This window comes from Thalassophryne amazonica, chromosome 10, assembly GCF_902500255.1.
Source record: "Thalassophryne amazonica chromosome 10, fThaAma1.1, whole genome shotgun sequence".
NCBI classification, from domain to species: Eukaryota; Metazoa; Chordata; class Actinopteri; order Batrachoidiformes; family Batrachoididae; genus Thalassophryne; species Thalassophryne amazonica.
This window is the reverse complement of record NC_047112.1, coordinates 90104018-90124349: the sequence shown is the minus strand read 5'-3', so window position 1 is coordinate 90124349 and position 20332 is coordinate 90104018. Positions and strand designations below refer to the sequence as shown.

Sequence of the window (20332 nt, the reverse complement as noted above, 5' to 3'; positions counted from 1 at the left end):
GCCTGTGTTTTATTTGCTCTTTGAAGACGGAGGATTGTAGATATCCCTCCGCTGCAGAGGTGCAGGGACCTGCTGAAGCTCTGTGAGAACAGAGACTAGATCAATACATGCTTTCACTTTTGAGTCACCAAATCCAGAGAAGTCTCCAGTGACACCAGGAAAAGTAGCTAGATTTGTCGCTAGTTTGTTTGTTTGTTTATTAAGATCCCCATTAGCCACTGAAAATCAGTAGCTATTCTTCCTGGGGTCTTAGTCGCTTTTGGGAAAATAAATCGTCAAGAGGGTTTGGAAACTTGCCAGATTTAGCCACAAAGTTGGCAATACTGCGAGAATGTGTGAAGTTTTGACTCACTGGTTGCAGTGTTGAGCCATGTTGGTTTATTAGAAGACAAAAGATGGAGAACCACACCCTGCTTTTTCTGGGTCAGGGTCAAAACTTCTCAATCGCCCCTCATTGCTTTAATTTAAATATAGATCTTCCCTGTCTCTCTTCTATTATATGCAGTTTCCCTGCTTGGCATTTTTAAACTGAGGTCACACATATATTTTTGAATTTCATTCATCTCAATGTAATTTCCTACTGTCAGGATATTCCCCTAGAAGGAACTCATGGGCTCCTTCACACTGAGTTAAACACTGGTGATCTTGGACATGAGTAATGCTCAACCATAAGCTGTCTTATACTGCTAAAGTCTGAGACAGCATACGTGAATGACGTCCAAAATGGCAATCGTCTAATTTTGTTTGCTAAACATCTCATGTAACCAAAGTGCTCCAAAACCACATTTATAGTCCATTTTAAAACAAGAGTGAAAAGTGCAAATACATTTTCTTGTTTATTATTTAGTTACAGCCTCAACTAGATAGAACACCAAGTAAGCTAGCTAGCCCACTTGACTCAGTGGCTGAGTCTCCGTTCAGAGACCGCATCCTTCAAAGACTGAAGACCTGCCTTTCCAAGACCACAGAGGCTGAATCAACTGCTCTGAAATGAGATGGTATAGACCATCAAGCATTTTACAATTGTGCCATTAGCCTATCATGTTCCTGCCCCGCAACGTTAAAAACTGCACATGACAAGCTAGCATAGTGACTGTAACCTGTAGTCTAGCAATCATTTTTCTATCGCTATTTATGCTTTAATTTAAACATTATTTATTTATAATTGTACATATGGACACCTTAAGTGTCCATTTGTTGTTTTCAATTTACCAACCATTTTGTCCAGAAAAAAAAAAAAATCAATAAAATGGAATGTTTAGGATACAATGATATAGCAGGTGTATCCATTGTTTATGGGGGAAAGAAGGCTGAATTTGCGAGCCACATTCCAAGTGGCATTTGAAGTGAGACAGCCTAGTTATGCCACTATGATGCATGCGAACGACGAATGCAGCCTTAGAAAGACGAACTGGGACACAGTCAAGGACCTGCCAAGCCAAACACCTCAGTTAGCTATTTCAAGTCATCTTGACATCTATCTTCATGAGCTTGGTGGCAAGCAAATGATATATTCTATCAATATGGTACCATCGGGTAAAACGGGCCACTACGTAGCTTGTGAGTTAATAAACGTCTTGTAGGATTTCAGATATGGTATTCGATCTTTGTAGAGGATTAGTAACACTACACTAACAACACAACAACCACCCGCAAAACCTCCTATCCGCCTCCTTCTGCTTGAGAGATGGCTCTAATTTTCATTACTGCTCCTTAGTGTGATTATCCAGTTGTTAAGTGTGATATAACGCATCATGTGATTTTTAACTTTTGGGTCCAAACAAAAAAAGGCACGCTGTCATTAACATTGAGAACTGCGCTGAGACGCTCTTATCAGGCTGCACGTAAACCGTTGCACATGGACTATATTGATACCAACGCTGGTATTGATATTGAATGATCCTCGTGTAAAAAGATAGATACTCAAGCTTTTTTTCTCTCCCACATGCACTGACTGCTGCACATGCAGATTCATCCAAGTGCCTAAAACTCTCCTGGATATATTACCTGGGTTTTTAGAAGTTGTTGTAGCATTTGTTTTATGTAAAAATGCCAGAAGCTCAGGTTGTTTCTCCGTTATTTTCAATGGGAGTTGCTGTGAGCTGCGATCGCTTCCTGTTCATGTCGTTCGGGCGGAAAGTGAAGTTTGCACTTTAACGTCCTGTTTATTGTCCTTTACAACACTGTTTGTCCTCTTTGTTCCAGAGTAATATATATAAAATATCTGAAATTCAGTTTGGGTATATTAAATTCCACGCAGGTTAACGTAGCAGACATGGATCATTAGTAATATTTGTTTTAGCAAGTTTTCAGGGTGTCATGGATGCAGTCTCTTATTAACATGATGAAACGCATAAAAAAATTACATTTTAATAGTACAGTGGAATCTTGATTTACGAGTTTAATTTGTTCCGTGACCAAGCTCGTAAGCCAGTCTGCTCATATTTCAAACGAATTTACCCCGTTGAAAATAGCTAAAATAATTTTAATCCATTCCAGCCTTGTAAAACATCCCCAAATCACTCTAAATTATGAAAAAATATATTTTTTATTAACAAACAGACATGTATATTTTACCTGTGCATAATAAAATATATAAAGTAAAAGAAAAAAGTTTTATTAAGTGTTTTTACCTTAGAAACAGACAAATGCGGTTAACGGAGGTGGAGGCGGAGAAGCGCACACTGTAAACACAAGCTAAACTTAAACTGTAGATCCTTAAAAGGATCATACAGACATAACTTTAATTGTAAACTTGCAGGTCTTTGGACCCGGAAACAAATTTATCACATGATCTGTTATGTCAGAGCTTAACAACCGGATTTCAGTCGAGTCACATGACTTGACGTTAGACCAGACATAACTGGAACTTTTCTGTCAAACTGCTGCATTGGAATTTGATTATATATTACTTTGTTGGGTTCACAGGTTGATTTTTCTCTTGACAAGTAATGTGAAAATGGTTGGTCTGTCATGCCAACCTTGGTCAGTGCCTGCTCTGTCCTCTCAGGGGCGCTGCGGTAGGCCTGGCTGATGTCACTTAAGGGTAGAGGCATGTACTGCAATGTGAAATTACTGAGAGAGGAAAGAGCAGAAGAGGAAGAAAGAACAGAGGAACTATATTGTTACTGCAGGACACAGTAGTGAACTAAAAAGAGAAAATGAAATGGGTCACAGATTCAAGGGTTAGTAAGGTTAAAGTCCCCACTGGACAAAACTCATTCTAAAATAGCCCTCCAGTGCCGTGCAATGAGTGAGTAATACTTTGACCTTAGCAACCATGTCATCCTTAGCCCGAAGGTGAGTCTAGACCACTTAAGATATCAAAGTAGAAAGCAAAAATTTCACTTGGTTCATGTTGCCAAATTTAATGTGATCAAATGTAAAGTGTAAGAAAATTGTAACATGCCTTCTAAAAATCATTTCTGTTCTTCCAGCAGCTAGACAAGATCCTTTTTTTTTTTACTGGATCCCAGATTACATATACTACAAAATGCAGATGAATACTATTTTAATGCTCTTACTGGTCAAGTGCACGGGCCACATCAAGAAATCCTGCTGCAGAGGTGTTGTTGCGATCCCATATCACACTCCTGCAGGGCAGAGTTGCAACGAGTACAAATCTCCATATTAGGAACAACATTGCAAAACATGACCTCCACTGCCTGTAGGTGGACTTTCGTTCACTTTCGTTGGCATCGTTTAACCTTCGCTCAGTTTTGTTCCTGCAGCTGGCGCTTCGTTATTTTTAATCTGTCAAAAAATTTGAAGAAATGCCGCCGAAAACCTCAATTCGTCCGTATTTTGTTTTGCTGTCATTCTTGACGGTTTCTTATCGTTTGCTTAGTTTTTGTAAAGTTAGCGTTTCGTTCGACTTTGTTTACACTTCGTTCAACCTCACAAGTCTGACGTATTGAACAAACGCAATGACATCTGAACAAATCAATAACTAAAGTCAGGACCAGCTGAACGTTTTCACACAGAACAATAGCATTAAGAACATTTTATCAACTATGTACAGACATTTCAAACGTCAATTCCAAAGAATGTGAAGACAAACAAATCACTCACTTGGAAGTACTGTGGAAATGAGGGAGAGGCTGCCTGCCTACAGTTTTTGTAGCTGCTGTCAGTCCCGTGATCGTGAATGTTTCGTTTAAAATGTCAAGGTCAACATTAGCTTCGGTTTCGTTTCGTTCCTTTTGCGCTCTTGATTCGCAGGCTATTTGGTGATGGCAAAAGTGAATGCTCATTCGTCCACCTTTTCTCAACGATTTGTGACTTTGTGGCTTTTTTCCCTCGTTCAGGAATCGTCGTGTGCCGTGTGACCAGGCCGTTAGGATTCACCTCTGAATACTTTAAGTGGTGTTAAGATGAAAATCCACCATGAAAAACAGAGAGCTATCCAAGTATGTGAGAAAAGTGAAGCCTTTTGAACCAGATGGAAAAGAGAAAATCAATCGGAAGCATTGCACATACACTGTGTATACCCACTACAACCATTTGGAATGTCAAATCAACCAAAGAAAACACTTGTAAGAGCTGTAAAGAAAATTAAAGCACGAATCAAAGTGCACAGGTGAAGGTCATCATCTACTCTTCAAAGAAGACTTTGGGAACAGAAAAGTCTTAGCCATACTGTAAGATGCAAATCAATAATCATCAGTAATAAGAAGTAGAAACAAGTCTTACATAGGTCCAGAGACCCATTGGTGTTGGTGCCATAGCTTGAAGCAGATGATAGCCTATGAGTGCCCCTGGATGGGACAGCATCCGGTCACAGGTTACTTCCCAAGCAAAGCCCATTACCCAATTACAGCTTGGTGGACTGGGCAATGCAGACAAAGTGTTATCCAAGGACACAGACAAGTAGCATGACTGTGAGTTGGACCCAGTTCTGCAGATTGGTAGCCCAACTTCTATACCACTGTTCTACCTACTCTGCATTAAGAATCTGAAAGCCAGACTGAAATTTGAAAAAAGTATGCAGATGAGCTACTGCAGTTCTGGGGGGAAAAAATTATGGACTGATGAGACAGAGATAAAGCAAAGGAAAGAACATAGTATAGATGAAGGAAGGATCATCTCCTCAGCCAAAACATCAAAACCTATCTGTGAGGCATAATGGAGGTTGTGAATCATGGCTTACTCTTGTCATATTTTCTGGTCTTTTTTGTTTACTTGTTAGGGTGGTCCTCCAACTTGTATTTCAAAGCAGCTTCAAAAATATGCTGCATTATTATCTGTGTCCACAAGATGCCACCATTTACATACGTGACAACTGAATGCTACTCCTGTACATTGATCTGAATGTGGAGGACGACTGGGTCTTAGAGAATGGGTTCTTACTTGTACTTAACTTGTTTGCAGCTGCAACAGAGGAGGATGGCTAGGCTAAGGTAAGGCCAAGTTCTTTTAAAAAGTTTATTTAGATTTGGTGAGGTCAACATGTTCATGTTTAACAATGCATTGAAGCAGTTAGCTCCTTCTAATGGCATTTTTATCTCTTCAGTGGTGACAAGAAGCAGTTTAATCTGAGTTGTTTTTGCCTCATACAATAATATTAATTAGCTGTAGATTTTTTTCTTCTTCATCACCCATTTTTTGACAGATGCACTAATACTCTGTAACATATAGTCTATGTCTATAATGTTTATTAAAGATGTTGTAGCAGCAGAATGAATTTGAAAGTCTAAAGGAAAATTTTATCTACCAATTTACAGAGAAATGCATCCAAATTGTCTGGGAAGAACTTCATCACAACAATGCAGTGATATATAATACATAATCAACTCAATAAAGGATTTCATAAAATACATAAAAATGTAGAAGGTTCTACAATGGCCAAGTCAATCACCAGAGCCATTTCACCTCCTGAAATAAACAACAGTTGAAAGAGGCTGCCTTAAAATACGAAAAAGCAGAACAAAAGAAAAAACAACAATTTGTTGCAGTCAGTAAGCTACAGGCTTGATGCAGTTATTGCAAGCAAGATGTATAGAAGTAAACATTTGCCTTAAGATGTATCTGTTAAGCCCTGTTTTTACATTCAAAGATATGCTTACCAGACGGTCACAACTACAACAGCTGTTGCAAACCTGCATGTGAAAATCAAGTAAATTATATTTTATGTTCAAATACAATCAGAGGGGACTGATGGATTTAGCTACAGACAAGAACAGTTTCTACTAGGGGTGTGCACCTTTCCCTTATGACATGTTTTTTTGCAAATCTTATAGTTTCAAAAAAGAAAAATCCTAGTCTTGTTTGATACAATTAAGAATACTGTCTCTCCGGATATTCCTCAAGCACCAGTCTATACAAAGTATGATTCCAATGAGTTTTTGAATTATTTTGTAAATAAGGTCGCTACCATCAGGTCAAGTATTTCTCCATCATCCTCTCAATGTCTTGCTTGTAATTTGCTTACTTCTGATACTTGGTCCTCCTTTGCTTCTGTTACTTTACAGGACATCAGTGCTTTGCTTGGTCGTATGAAACCGACTTCAAGCCCTCTTGATGTCCTTCCTACTTCTTTATTAGTATGTTTAGTGTGTTTGGCTCCATTGGCCCTTGTATAGTGGAGATGATTAATACTTCTCTTCACACCAGTTTATTTCTCAGTTTTTTTAAACAAGCTGTTGTTGAGCCAATTTTAAAGAAACCATATTTGGATCCATCTCTTCCAAATAGTAACAGGCCAATATCCAAATTACCTTTTGTGTCAGAGATTTTGGAAAAATTAGTAGCAACACAACTTAACTCTTCTTGGAGGATAACTGTATTATGGACATTTTTTAGTCTGGTTTTCACAAATTGCACTCCACTGAAACCACTTTACTTAAAGTGTCTAGTGACATTTTGAAGGCAACAGACTCTGGAGAGTATACAGTTCTGGTTTTACTAGACCTCACCTCTGCTTTTGATACTGTTTATCAGTATCATGTAAACAGGCTTAGGGATATGTTTGGGATTACTGGTGTTGTTTTAAAATGGTTTATGTCATATTTATCTAAGAGATCCTTCACTGTTTATATGCATCAAGTGATGTCTGAAACAACAATGTTGCCTTGTGGGGTTCCTCAGGGATCTGTTCTGGGTCCAATTCTCTTTTTACCGTATATATGAGATGGTTTGGACATGTGCAGAGGAGGGACCCAAGATATATAGGGAGAAGGATGCTGAGGATGGAGCCACCAGGCAGGAGGAGAAGAGGGAGACCAAAGAGGAGGTTCATGGATGTGCTGAGAGAGGACATGCAGGTGGTTGGTGTGACAGAGGAAGATACAGAGGACAGGGTGAGATGGAAACGATTGATCTGCTGTGGTGACCCCTAACGGGAACAGCCGAAAGACAAAGAAGAAGATTCCCTCTTGGCCAAATGATAAGATGCTACAATAACATTTCTTATCATCTCTATGCTGATGACATTCAGTTATATTGTTCTTTCAGAGCCTCTGAGTTTTATAAATTGTCTAGTTAACCAATAACCAGCAAAAATCTATTTAAGCATAAAAATTCAAAAAGAAAAAATAATATAGCACCTTCATAGCACCAGTGGACTCATCTCTGTGCTTGTTCTGTTAGACCTCAGTGCTGCTTTTGATACTGTTGACCATAAAATTTTATTACAGAGATAAGAGCATGCCATAGGTATTAAAAGCACTGCGCTGCGGTGGTTTGAATCATATTTATCTAATAGATTTGTTCATGTAAATGGGGAATCTTCTTCACAGACTAAGGTTAATTATGGAGTTCCACAAGGTTCTGTGCTAGGACCAATTTTATTCACTTTATACATGCTTCCCTTAGGCAGTATTATTAGACAGCATTGCTTAAATTTTCATTTATGCAGATCATACCCAGCTTTATCTATCTATTATGAAGCCAGAGGACACACACCAATTAGCTAAACTGCAGGATTGTCTTACAGACATAAAGACATGGATAACCTCTAATTTCCTGCTTTTAAACTCAGATAAAACTGAAGTTATTGTACTTGGCCCCACAAATCTTAGAAACATGGTGTCTAACCAGATCCTTACTCTGGATGGCATTACCCTGACCTCTAGTAATACTGTGAGAAATCTTGGAGTCATTTTTGATCAGGAAATGTCATTCAATGCGCATATTAAACAAATATGTAGGTCTACTTTTTTGCATTTGTGCAATATCTCTAAAATTAGAAAGGTCTTGTCTCAGAGTGATGCTGAAAAACTAATTCATGCATTTATTTCCTCTAGGCTGGACTATTGTGATTCATTATTATCAGGTTGTCCTAAAAGTTCCCTGAAAAGCCTTCAGTTAATTCAAAATGGTGCAGCTAGAGTACTGACAGGGACTAGAAGGAGAGAGCATATCTCACCCATATTGGCCTCTCTTCATTGGCTTCCTGTTAATTCTAGAATAGAATTGAAAATTCTTCTTCTTACTTATAAGGTTTTGAATAATCAGGTCCCATCTTATCTTAGGGACCTCATAGTACCATATCACCCCAATAGAGCGCTTCGCTCTCAGACTGCAGGCTTACTTGTAGTTCCTAGGGTTTGTAAGAGTAGAATGGGAGGCAGAGCCTTCAGCTTTCAGGCTCCTCTCCTCTGGAACCAGCTCCCAATTCGGATCAGGGAGACAGACACCCTCTCTACTTTTAAGATTAGGCTTAAAACTTTCCTTTTTGCTAAAGCTTATAGTTAGGGCTGGATCAGGTGACCCTGAACCATCCCTTAGTTATGCTGCTATAGACTTAGACTGCTGGGGGGTTCCCATGATGCACTGAGTGTTTCTTTCTCTTTTTGCTCTGTATGCACCACTCTGCATTTAATCAGAATCAGAATCAGAAGAAGTTTATTGCCATTGCCAGTGAACAGGATTCACAGACTAGGAATTTGCTTCGGTACAATAGTGCAACATTAAGAAGAGATAAAATGCTAAGATAAAATATAACATGTGTCAAAATAAGATAAAATATAAGATAAAAAAAAAGAAATATGAAAGGCTGTGTGCAACAGAAAAACAGAGAAACAGAAAAAACAGTGCAGTGGGAGGAGTGCAATTAAAAACCAAAGTACACTGTCTAAAGTGACCCGTGATAAAATGATAAAGTGACAGAGTTAAGCTTAAGGTGAATGAGTTATGAGGAGTTCATGAGTCTAACGGCAGAGGGGAAGAAACTGTTCTTATGGCGGGAGGTTCTGGTCCGGATGGACCGTAGCCTCCTGCCTGAGGGGAGTGGTTTGAATAGACCGTGTGCAGGGTGAGAAAGGTCAGCTGTAATCCGACCTGCTCAGCCCAGAGTCCTGGAGACGTGCAGGTCGTGGAGAGATGGAAGGCTACAGCCGATCACCTTCTCGGCAGAGGCCACAATGCGCTGCAGTCTGTGTCTGTCCCTGGCTGTGGCCCCGGCGTACCACACCGTGATGGAGGAGCAGAGGATGGACTCGATGATGGCCGTGTAGAACTGCACCATCAGCTGGACAGGCAGCTTGACCTTCTTCAGCTGCCGCAGGAAGTACATCCTCTGCTGGGCCATCTTGATGAGGGAGCTGATGGCTGACTCCCACTTAAGGTCCTTGGTGATGGTGGTGCCAAGGAAGCGGTGACAGACCACAGTGGTGATGGGGCTGTTGGTGAGGGCGAGGGAGGGCGGGGGGGCTGTGGCTTTCCTGAAGTCCACGATCATCTCCATTATTTTCTGGGCGTTGAGCTCCAAGTTGTTGCTGCTGCACCAGGTCACCAGCCGGTCCACCTCCCTCCTGTAGGCAGACTCATCCCCATCCGAAATGAGTCCGATGAGGGTGGTGTCGTCCGCAAACTTGATGAGCTTTACAGAGTCGTGGCTGGAGGTGCAGCAGTTAGTGTAGAGGGAGAAGAGCAGAGGGGAAAGGACACAGCCCTGTGGAGATCCTGTGCTGAGAGCCCGAGTGTTCGAGACATTTTTTCCCAGCCTCACACGCTGACTCCGGTCCGTCAGGAAGTCTGTGATCCACCTGCAGGTGGAGTTGGGCACGTGGAGCAGAGAAAGCTTGTCCTGGAGCAAAGCTGGAAGGATGGTGTTGAATGCAGAGCTGAAGTCCACAAACAGGATCCTAGCGTAGGTTCCTGTGCAGTCCAGGTGCTGCAGGATGGAGTGCAGGGCCAGGTTTATGGCGTCATCTACAGACCTGTTGGCTCTGTAGGCAAACTGCAGGGGGTCCAGGAGGGGGTCGGTGATGGACTTCAGGTGGGATAAAACCAGGCGTTCGAAGGTCTTCATGACTACAGACGTGAGAGCCACAGGCCTGTAGTCATTAAGTCCAGTGATGCGTGGTTTCTTGGGGACTGGAACTATGATTGAGGACTTGAAACAGACTGGAACATGGCATGACTCCAGGGAGGTGTTGAAGATCCCTGTGAAGACTGGGGCCAGCTCATCAGCGCAGTGTCTCAGGGTAGCAGGAGAGACACAATCTGGGCCCGTGGCCTTACGTGGATATATCATTAGTGATTGATATCTGCTCCCCTCCACAGCATGTCTTTTTCCTGGTTCTCTCCCTCAGCCCCAACCAGTCCCAGCAGAAGACTGCCCCTCCCTGAGCCTGGTTCTGCTGGAGGTTTCTTCCTGTTAAAAGGGAGTTTTTCCTTCCCACTGTCGCCAGGTGCTTGCTCACAGGGGGTCGTTTTGACCGTTGGGGTTTTTCCGTTATTATTGTATGGCTTTGCCTTACAATATAAAGCGCCTTGGGGCAACTGTTTGTTGTGATTTGGCGCTATATAAATAAAATTGATTTGATTTGATTTAGTTTAAATAACTGCCTGCTAGAGATCAAGCAATGGTTAAACAACAATTTCCTCCTGTTAAATACTGATAAAACAGAAACATTGGTTATTGCCCCTGACCATATGTTTTCAGAAATTAGGTGGCATATCAGCTCTCCTGTTCAATCGAGCCTTAGAAATTTAGGTGTCATTTTTGACAGTTCAATGTTCCTTGAGCATCATTCCAAACAGCTGGTTTGAAATTGATTTTATCATTTAAGGAATATTTCAAAACTCAGATTACTGGTGTCAGAGGTTTAACTTGAGATGATTAGTCATGCTTTTATCTCTTCTCATTTGGATTATTGTCACAGTCTTTTTACTTGTTTCAGTAAATCAGCTTTGGATCGCCTTTAGTCTGTACAGAATGCTGTGGCAAGGCTTTTAACTGGCACCAATAGAATATCCCATATCACTCCAGTTTTGGTTTCTCTTCATTGGTTGCCAGTAAATTTTAGGTTTCATTTTCAAATTTTAATTTTAACTTTTAAGGCCTTACATGGTCAAGGTCCTCAGTATATCTCTGACCTGCTGAAACCTTATCCTTCATCTCGAGCTCTTAGATCGTCAGGTCAAAGGTTGCTGGTTGCTGTTGGTTCCACGTACACGGTTTAAAACTCATAGGGATTGGGCCTTTCAGGTAATGGCACTAAGGCTGTGGAATTTTCTTCCCCTGTCTTTTGCTGTATACACTCCACTGACTATTAGAAAGCAGCCAAATACATTTTTATTCATACAAGCTTTTAATTCATTTGTAGTTTTATGCTGTATTCTGTTGTTTTATATAGTTGTAATAGGTTATACTTTTACTGTGAAGCACTTTGTGATTTTTATCTGTGAAAAGTGCTATTTAAGTAAAATTTACTTACTTACTTACATTATAAAACAATACGATACGTATCTCAATATTATACATGGGCTATGATGTGATTCAGGAATGGTACTTTTAATTATGTCATGATTTGATTGGGTGTGATATGACACATTCTGATACAATTTATTGTTTAGCGTAGACCTTCATGTTCTCTGATAAATTAGCAGAAGACAAATGTAGTGAGTAAACCTCTTCAAGTTTTTAAAACTGTGCTGTTGGAAACTGACGCTGCCTGTGCTCACCTTTTGTTGGCCACCGGGGGCCGTATCAGAAAGCACAACATGGAAGGTGCCAGTTGTTGTTAGCATACCATAAATAGGCACCGTGCCCCTTTGTTTTGGCTGTGTGCCCCCTTGCCGAAATGCTGATTTAAAAAAAAAAAAAGCCTTATTCCTAGCATACAGCCGTCCCCTCGGCAATCAGTTCTTCCGTAAGTACATAACATTGATGCCAGGAAATAACAAGCCTGTTCGTAATAAACAACGTATTTTTTCTCCAAAATACTAAAAATGTGGTAAAATGACAGTAATAACTGTAGGTGCTACAATGTAGGCAAAATATGCCTACATTGTACTACTTTAATTCATTTCTTAATTGTGTAATGTTTGCAACATCATAACTGGGCTTAAAAGTCCACAGAAACCAGACAACACCTTCTAGCAAAGTTGTCACTTGTGTAAAGTCAAAAGCCTGGGGCATATTCAGGAATATAACATAGATCAATTATGAGGCTCTATTTGTGTCGTTAGACTGTTTGTGCTCTTGAAAAGGCTTCAGCCAAGATAAGTTGAGGGAAGAAGTCATATAGCAACAGTAGCATCACAGTCTGTGTGAAACACCATAATGATAGTGGATATAAATTCTGTACTTACATTAAGAATCATGGCAATAAAATGTTTCTCGTTCATATGTTCCCCCAGCAGGTTCCCAAACTGCATGCTTTCTGTTATACAGTGTTCTGTAATGTTATGTGTCTGTAATAATTTGTCCATTTGTGTTAGTTATGCCCCGGGCACCCGGCACATGGCGATAGCTGGACGGATAAAAAGTCAAAAATCGTAGAGAAAAGGTGGACGAAAGATCTTGTACTTTTCCCATCACTTAAACAAAAGGAACGAAACAAAACCAAAACTAATGAAAGAAAAATGATGCGAACGCCGACATCGACGCTTTAAACAAAATCAAAACAAAACATTCACGATGACGTGACTGAAAGTGGGTAAAGAACCGAGTGCAGTCAGCCTTGCCCTCACTTCTGCAGTACCTGGAGGTGAGAGATTTTGTTTGTCTACACAGCAAGTTTTGTTTTTCTTCACATTCTGAGTTCTCGCGGTGTGTCTGTTCCTTGTTGGACACTTTTCTGTGATAGTACAGACGGTTGCCCAGTTCTGGGTCACCATTTTTAAAGTCCCGCTATACGGAGCCATAATGCAACTGAATGTCCTTTATTGTGTATTGTTGTATTGGGTATTTGGATGTCATTTAGCTGAAAAAGTCTGGGTGGAGTAGCGCTTCTACTTAAAGTGTGAAGCCACATTATGTGTGGTGCAAATATTTGCCAGTAATGGATCACTTTGCCGGTTCTGGATCACGACACTCTGTGTCACTTTGGGGTCATTCCTGGCATCTGGCTGGAGCCCTTCTAATGCAGAATGATACACACTGTTCCCGAGAATGTGTTTTGAACACAAAATGATAGAAATTATACTTATTAAATGAGAATTTACTTAGTTTTGAAAGGCGCCGTTATACGTTTTTATGAGCAAAAAATGAAGTGTGGAGGTGAGATTTCTCCCAAATTAAAACGTAAAAGCCCCCACATTCATGCCCATTCGTGATTTTGAGATGACCCCCAAAGTCCACATGACTCACAACTACAGACACGAGGCTGCTGCTTCAGTGATCCGCAACCGGCAAATGTTCGCGTCAGAGATAAATGTGCGCAGCAATTAAACAGCAAGACATAACACACTGACATTTTCTACCCAAGTAAGTAAGTATTTTCCCACTCTAGAACCAAAAACACCGAATGTCTAACTCACCTTTGCTACATTTTAGAGATTGTTCCTTTCAAACTTGCAGGAATGAGTGAGTGAGAAAAAGCGCAGACACCGCAGACACCGGGATGTTTTGATTCCTCTGCTGATCACAAGGACGGCTGGATCTGGTCGAGCTTGAGGTCGTTTGTAGACAAAACATCAATCTTTCCATTGGTACCAAGTATTAGCTTATTTGTGCTGATTACCAAAAACGGCAGCGCAAATACCACAGCAGTGATCTGGAACTGGGCAAGTGACTATACTTGTCCTGACAATTACCTTTGACGAGTCCATGGCATCAGCCATGGGGAACTGTCCGTGTCAGACGAAGACACACACATGCAGGCCAGCCACATATGGTTGAAACGTTCCATTGTTCAATAAAACAGTCAGATTCTGTAGAGACTTTCAAGTCCAGACTTAAGACGCACTTATTTTCCCTTTCGTACAGCTAGCATACTGGCATAGTATGTTACTATGCTTTTTACTCTTTTAAATTAATTTTATCAAGAAACAGAGTGGGCCACGGGCTCAACTTTATCCAAAGTCTGGGTCTTTGTGAAGTTTAGGGTTAGTGGCCCGCAATCACCTTAGTATTACTTCTGTTTTTCTTGTTGCTTAATGCTGACAAATTATACCGTATTTGTTGTCTTTCTGATGCCTGATTCAGTTTTTTTCTCTCTGAGGTGCAGCTGCATCCAGAGATGGGAGTGGGTGTCTTGTTTTGCAACCATCCTGTCCTGTGCACCAGCAAAATTTTCTGTATATTCCTTTTGTAAATTGCTTTGTCAATTGTGTCAGTAGTATGGCCCAAGCAGAGGGTCACCCCTTTAAGTCTGGTCTGCTTGAGGTTTCTTCCTCAAATCATCAGAGGGAGTTTTTCCTTACCACTGTTGCCTTGAGGCAACTTTGTTGTGATTTGGTGCTATATAAATGAAAGAAATAATAAAAAAATAAATAGTTAAAGTAGTTGATAAAACGTTCTTAACGTTATTGTTTCTGTATGTAAATGTTGCTTTTTCGTCCCAAAAATGAACGATTCATTTGCGATACATGGATGTTTGTTCAGCTCATCGAAGCTTTAGTTATTGATTCATTCAGATATCGTTGCTTTCGTCAACCTTTGTTCAATACATTGGACTTTGTTGAACGAAGTTGAACAAATAGCTTGGGACTCCATCCCCCAAGCTTGGTTGTGCGGCATGAAGCTGCTGCAACCCATACTCACATTGCCTCAAACTGAGGTAATTGGGTGTGATATGAATTGCCCTTTTAGGGATCAATAAAGTTGTTTGAATCTTGAATCTTGAAAGTCAAATGAAATGCCAGTTATGAAAACTGAGCAAACAATAAGAAACTGTCAAGAAGGAAAGCAAAATGAAATACGGAGGAATTGAGGTTTTTCACGGTATTCGTTCAAATTTTTCAACAATTCAAAATTATGACGAAGCACCAGCTGCAGGAACAAAGCTGAATGAAGTTTAAACGATTCCTCTGAAAGTCAATGAAAGTCCAGATTCCTTGTTTCTTTGGGTGTTGTTGTCCTTCGTTTCTGCCGTGTGCCCAGGGCTTTACCCTTACTTACTCAGTCACTATGCTGGTCCTTCAATAAGTCTCCAAATGCCCCATTTTAACCTCAATTTTTCAAAAGCTCTGCACCATGAATAACATAGGGCAACATTCCTGTTCTGAACTTGCATGATAGAGTGTCGTGAATGTAAAGTTACAATGGGTACATTTTCACAAGACCTTTGAACATTTACTAGACACTGGAAATGCGAAAGTACCACATAAGTACGAGGTCTGTCCGAAAAGTAACGGACCTTTTTATTTTTTTCAAAAACTATATGGATTTGAATCACATGTGATTGCATCAGCCAAGCTTGAACCTTCGTGCGCATGTGTGAGTTTTTTCACGCCTGTCGGTTGCGTCATTCGCCTGTGGGCAGGCTTTGAGTGAGCACTGGTCCACCCCCCTCGTTGGATTTTTATTGTCAGGGAAATGGCAGAGCGACTGCCGCTTTGCTCCATGAAAATTTTTTCAGAAACTGTTAGAGACAGCCAGTTGGAAACCATTCGAAAGATTCAGATGGCTTTCGGTGAAGATTCTGTCGCCGTCACACAGCTTAAGGAGTGTTAAAACCTTTTTAAAGACGGCCCACAGTGGCGGAGGGCGCGCGGCGCACCGAGCGGCCATCGACAGGTCGGAACGACCAGATCATTTCCAAACTGAACGCTGTGTTGATCTGGGACATCGTGTGACTACCACAGAAATGGCAAGAGAGCTGGACATAGCACTTTTGTGGCACATTCCACTGTTACAGGAGATTTTGTAATGAAAGACATGTGGAGGAATTCGCGTGTCGGCACGGAGCCGCTCATTGCGCTCAACAAAAAAACACCTCCGTGTTGGAAGTCTCACAGGACATGTTGTGGCATGTCCAGCTGTTACACAATTTCTCGGATACTCACTTGACTGAAAAGCCATCGAAAGCCATCTGAATCTTCCGAATGGTTTCCAACACGGAGGTGTTTTTTTTGTTGTGCGCCATGAGCGGCTCCTTGCCGATGCGCAAATTCCTCCGCATGTCTTTCATTACAAAATCTCCTGTAACAGTGGAATGTGCCACAAAAGTGCTATGTCCAGCTCTGCCATTTCCCTGACAATAAAAATCCAACGAGGGGGGTGGACCAGTGCTCACTCAAAGCCTGCCCACAGGCAAATGACGCAACCGACAGGCGTGAAAAAACTCACGCATGCGCACGAAGGTTCAAGCTTGGCTGATGCAAGCGCACATGATTCAAATCCATATAGTTTTTGAAAAAAATAAAAATGTCTGTTACTTTTCGGACAGACCTCGTAGTAGTGAAACAAGCTTTACTGCTTTATGAAATTAAAATTGCAGCTTTGACAGGTCCATAGTATATTCAGCTCAGTTCAGGGGTCCATGTGCAGATGCCATTTCTTCCACTTTACGCTCGATTTTTGTGACACCACTAGTATCTAGTGGTAGTTTCACCTGAGTGTGGTGTTGATCTGAAGGGCTTTGCTTAGCATCTTGGCACCGATGTCATCCATGTTGTTCCCGCTCAGGTCCACTTTCCTCAGGCAGGTGTTGCTGCCGAGAGCATTGACTAGCACCGTGCCTCTCGAGCGGAGGCGTGAATCAGTCAGCGAAAGCGACTGCAGGCCCTGCAGTCAGACGAGGAATGGAGAGGAAACACGAAACAAGGCAGAGGAACACAAAGACAAAAGTATGTGTTGGGAAGAGATCACAGTAGTTCAGATAACTTATAGTTAAGAAATGCAAAGTGATTGCTCCGCAAAATGAATTTACATGGTGAATGCATCAATTATTTACTGTGTGGTTGTACAGACTCTGTGCCCAGAAGGCTAACACACATAATTAATGATACACTGACACCTCCGAGTAAAACAGAATGTCAAATTAATGTATTCACCAGTCACAAACCACAGGCACTGAAAGTTTTGACTGTTGACAGTTTCATGGCACTTTTTCTTGACATTGAAAATTCCCAGAAGTAAATCAATGTTGCCGTGGTGACACTACCTCCACGTCAAGGTATTAAATAAGTGTGGGACTGAGTTATCACTCACACATTCCTCTTCTTGTATGAGATGGACCAGTTTCTGCAGGACTTCATCTAGCAGCCTGTAGATGCAAACCATGCAGACAAAGTCAGAGGTCAGAGCAGACCAGGTGGGATGAATCATTTTCTGTTTATAGCACACTGTTATCCCAAGGAGAGTCCGACAGTTATGAAAACAAGCAAACTACAAACAGACCCACCCAAAGGCAGGCATATAAAAAAAACATGCAAATGCAGTAAGAACAGTAATACGACTGATTAATAGCAGTGGGATTGAATTGAATATCACAATTTGACACATATTTCAATGCAGGGTTGACTGTAGAATTCCCCTGGCTTTGGAATTGCCTAGGTATGTCCCTGTAGGTGAACAGAAAGACAGACAGATAGATGATCCCATCTCGTCCACGTTTTTAACATAACTCATAAATAAAAAATGCTATCTGTTTGTAGCTTACCTGTGCCTGTTCTGCACATAATGTGGAGTTGTGTGTTTGACGTGTGTCAGATCCAGTGGTGGGCACAGTTCCGCTAATTAGCAAAGTTAACCTTTTTGTTAGTTGATTAGCTTTTCAGCTAACTTTGAAAACCAGCAGCAAACCAGTTAATTTTGGCATATTTTTGTGGGCATAGTGAATAAAGCTTAACAGTTAAACACATTTGTAAAGCCTGAAATCATACATTTTAGTGCCTGCCTGTTACATGTTTTGTAGCAGACAGACAGCTGTGAGAGGCAGAGCTCAAGCCTCTGCCAGAAGAGGAGAGCTCACTACCAGAGAGAAAGAAAGAAGGGAAGGAAAAAAAAGATCATTTATTTTCACACCATTCGGACTTGCCCACATATCACAGGAGTCATGCACAGCAAGACAGTTTTGACTTATGGTTAAAATTTTTGGAAAACAAATTGAAATTGTCACCTCTGTTGTTTTACAAAGTGAAAATATCAGCTATATTTTTAGTTTTAAAGTAATGCACTAATTTTGAAGGTTTTAGAGTTTTACAGACACACATGTCGAAAAACATTATGGGAAAATTAGTTTCCTGTCAGTGGTTGGTCGGTATATGTAAAAAAACAAAAAACAACAACACAAAAGTTACTGTAACGTGTGTTGGTTTTTACAATTAAATCTGTATTTAGAAAATGTAATTTTTTTCATTTGTTAAAAAAAAGACAATTTGAAAATTGAAAATTCTGTTTGTTAAGTGATTCAGCACTTTTAGCGAATGTGTAGCAATTGGTATTCACACTGCCATGAACACTGCCATCTTGGCAGTGTTCACGGCAGTGTGAATTATGCTGGACTGGCAGCCCATGAACTTCACATTTACCCAGTGACAGCTGGAATAGACTCCAGCCCTCTGTGACCTATAAGTGGAATAAGTGGGTTCAGAAAAGAAATGAATGAATTAAAAAACTGCTGATTTATCAGTAACACAAAATGCTAAATTATTAATATAAGTTCAAGTGAGAGGTGGTGGCCTAACGGCTTGCACGTTGTACTGGGACGCCAGCAATTCGGGTTTGCTTCCCGGTTGCAGCCATGCTCCCAACTGGCACGCTTAACAATAGTGCTGGGGAGGAGTGAGAGACACATGCCATGGGCCCTTCTGGAAATATGTCCTTCGTTGAGACTTTCGTTGGTCACCCACGGTAAATAAGAGAACCTCAACCTCAACCTCAAGTCAAAAGTGATATGATGGCATCTGCTGATAGCTCAGCATGCTCAAAATGGAATCTTGCCAGCAACAAGTGGGTGATTCTCAGCTCACAAGAAAAACTGAACTCTCTCTCTCACACACACAGTCAAAGACCATTTGTTTGCATAGTGCCCCCTTGTGGGTAAAAATATATATATCCGTTACATATGAGCAAGACATGATAATTTAACATTATGATGGACATTACAGAATGTGCCTCAAATATTTTAATTTAATAATATTTTTCTCTGATATCTGCTAGCAGCACCTGTTTTTGATGTTGAAGTTCTTGCCCAAATGTAGATGTTTGAGGGAGGGGTGTCTGGAGAGGGATGGTAGCACTGTGAGCAAATCAGCATCAAGCCCTGTCAAAAAAAAAGACACAGAGAAAACATTTCCTGATCCAACCAGCTCAAACCTCACTGCACAGAGGATTTAGGCTACATTTGCATTACTAGCTGAAGGGACCTGTAGTTGGTATTATCCTCAACTGACAGAGCTCTGCATGTGGCATCACCTCAGTTCAAGATCAACACACTACTGCTCACTATTTCAAGAATGTAGTTGCTGGGCATAAAACTATAGTAAAACTTGCATATAATGATGGATTCGGGTGGACCAGTTAATTTTGTCCATTGTAATCGAATTCCACTATATGTATAAAATGGACAAAATCCGTTATAGGTATGTAATGGATTAGTTACAGTCAGTAGGTACTGAACAATCTACTTCGAATCCTGAGTTGGGACCTGCCTCATTTAATGGCCGGATCAAAATTTCCTCTGAAAAAATAAATGCCTGCCTCAATAAGCACAGGACATTATGGGCATTAAAAAGAAAAAAGGGTGACGCAACCAAATGTAATCTAAGTCCACTGCGGAGTGGTACCTTAAAATCCTAAAGCCTGATTTATGTTTCTGCCACTCTGTAACTCCGTGCCATGCAATGATGTCGACGTGCATGACAATTTTAAAGTTCTCCGTTGCGTCTTTATGCAATTTTTCGGATTATGATTTTTCTGGATTAATTTGTCCCTCAATGAGCTCTTCTTTCTACAATCATCAACCTCCAAATGAAAGGTAATGTGTACAATTTCCTCCATGAATTATGGGTCGTTTGAGCATATTTTTCCAACTCCATGTTGTGAAGTCGGTCATATTTCAGACTTTTCTGCCAAACGTATTTGATCCATGATCAAAATGTAATCAGTGTGCGCACTGCAAAAACCTTTAAAATATGATGAGCGAGGAAGGACTGAAAACATAAAAGTGACAAATCAAAGCATTTGTGTTTGCTATAACAGGTGGACATCAGA

The 20332-nt window shown here is 40.8% G+C and overlaps 1 protein-coding gene across 1 annotated transcript in view; it reads right to left on the bottom strand.

Annotated features, from left to right (window-relative positions):
* The window catches only part of LOC117519168 (capping protein, Arp2/3 and myosin-I linker protein 3-like), a 206495-nt gene that overhangs the window by 74647 nt on the left and 111516 nt on the right, over window positions 1-20332 (bottom strand). Inside the window, exons 19-23 of the mRNA XM_034180479.1 lie at window positions 19286-19382; window positions 17327-17381; window positions 16728-16900; window positions 3525-3593; window positions 2982-3075 (exon numbers count right to left, since the gene is read on the bottom strand). Of these exons, the coding sequence (XP_034036370.1) occupies window positions 2982-3075; window positions 3525-3593; window positions 16728-16900; window positions 17327-17381; window positions 19286-19382 (488 nt within the window). The remainder of the gene's footprint in view (window positions 1-2981; window positions 3076-3524; window positions 3594-16727; window positions 16901-17326; window positions 17382-19285; window positions 19383-20332) is intronic.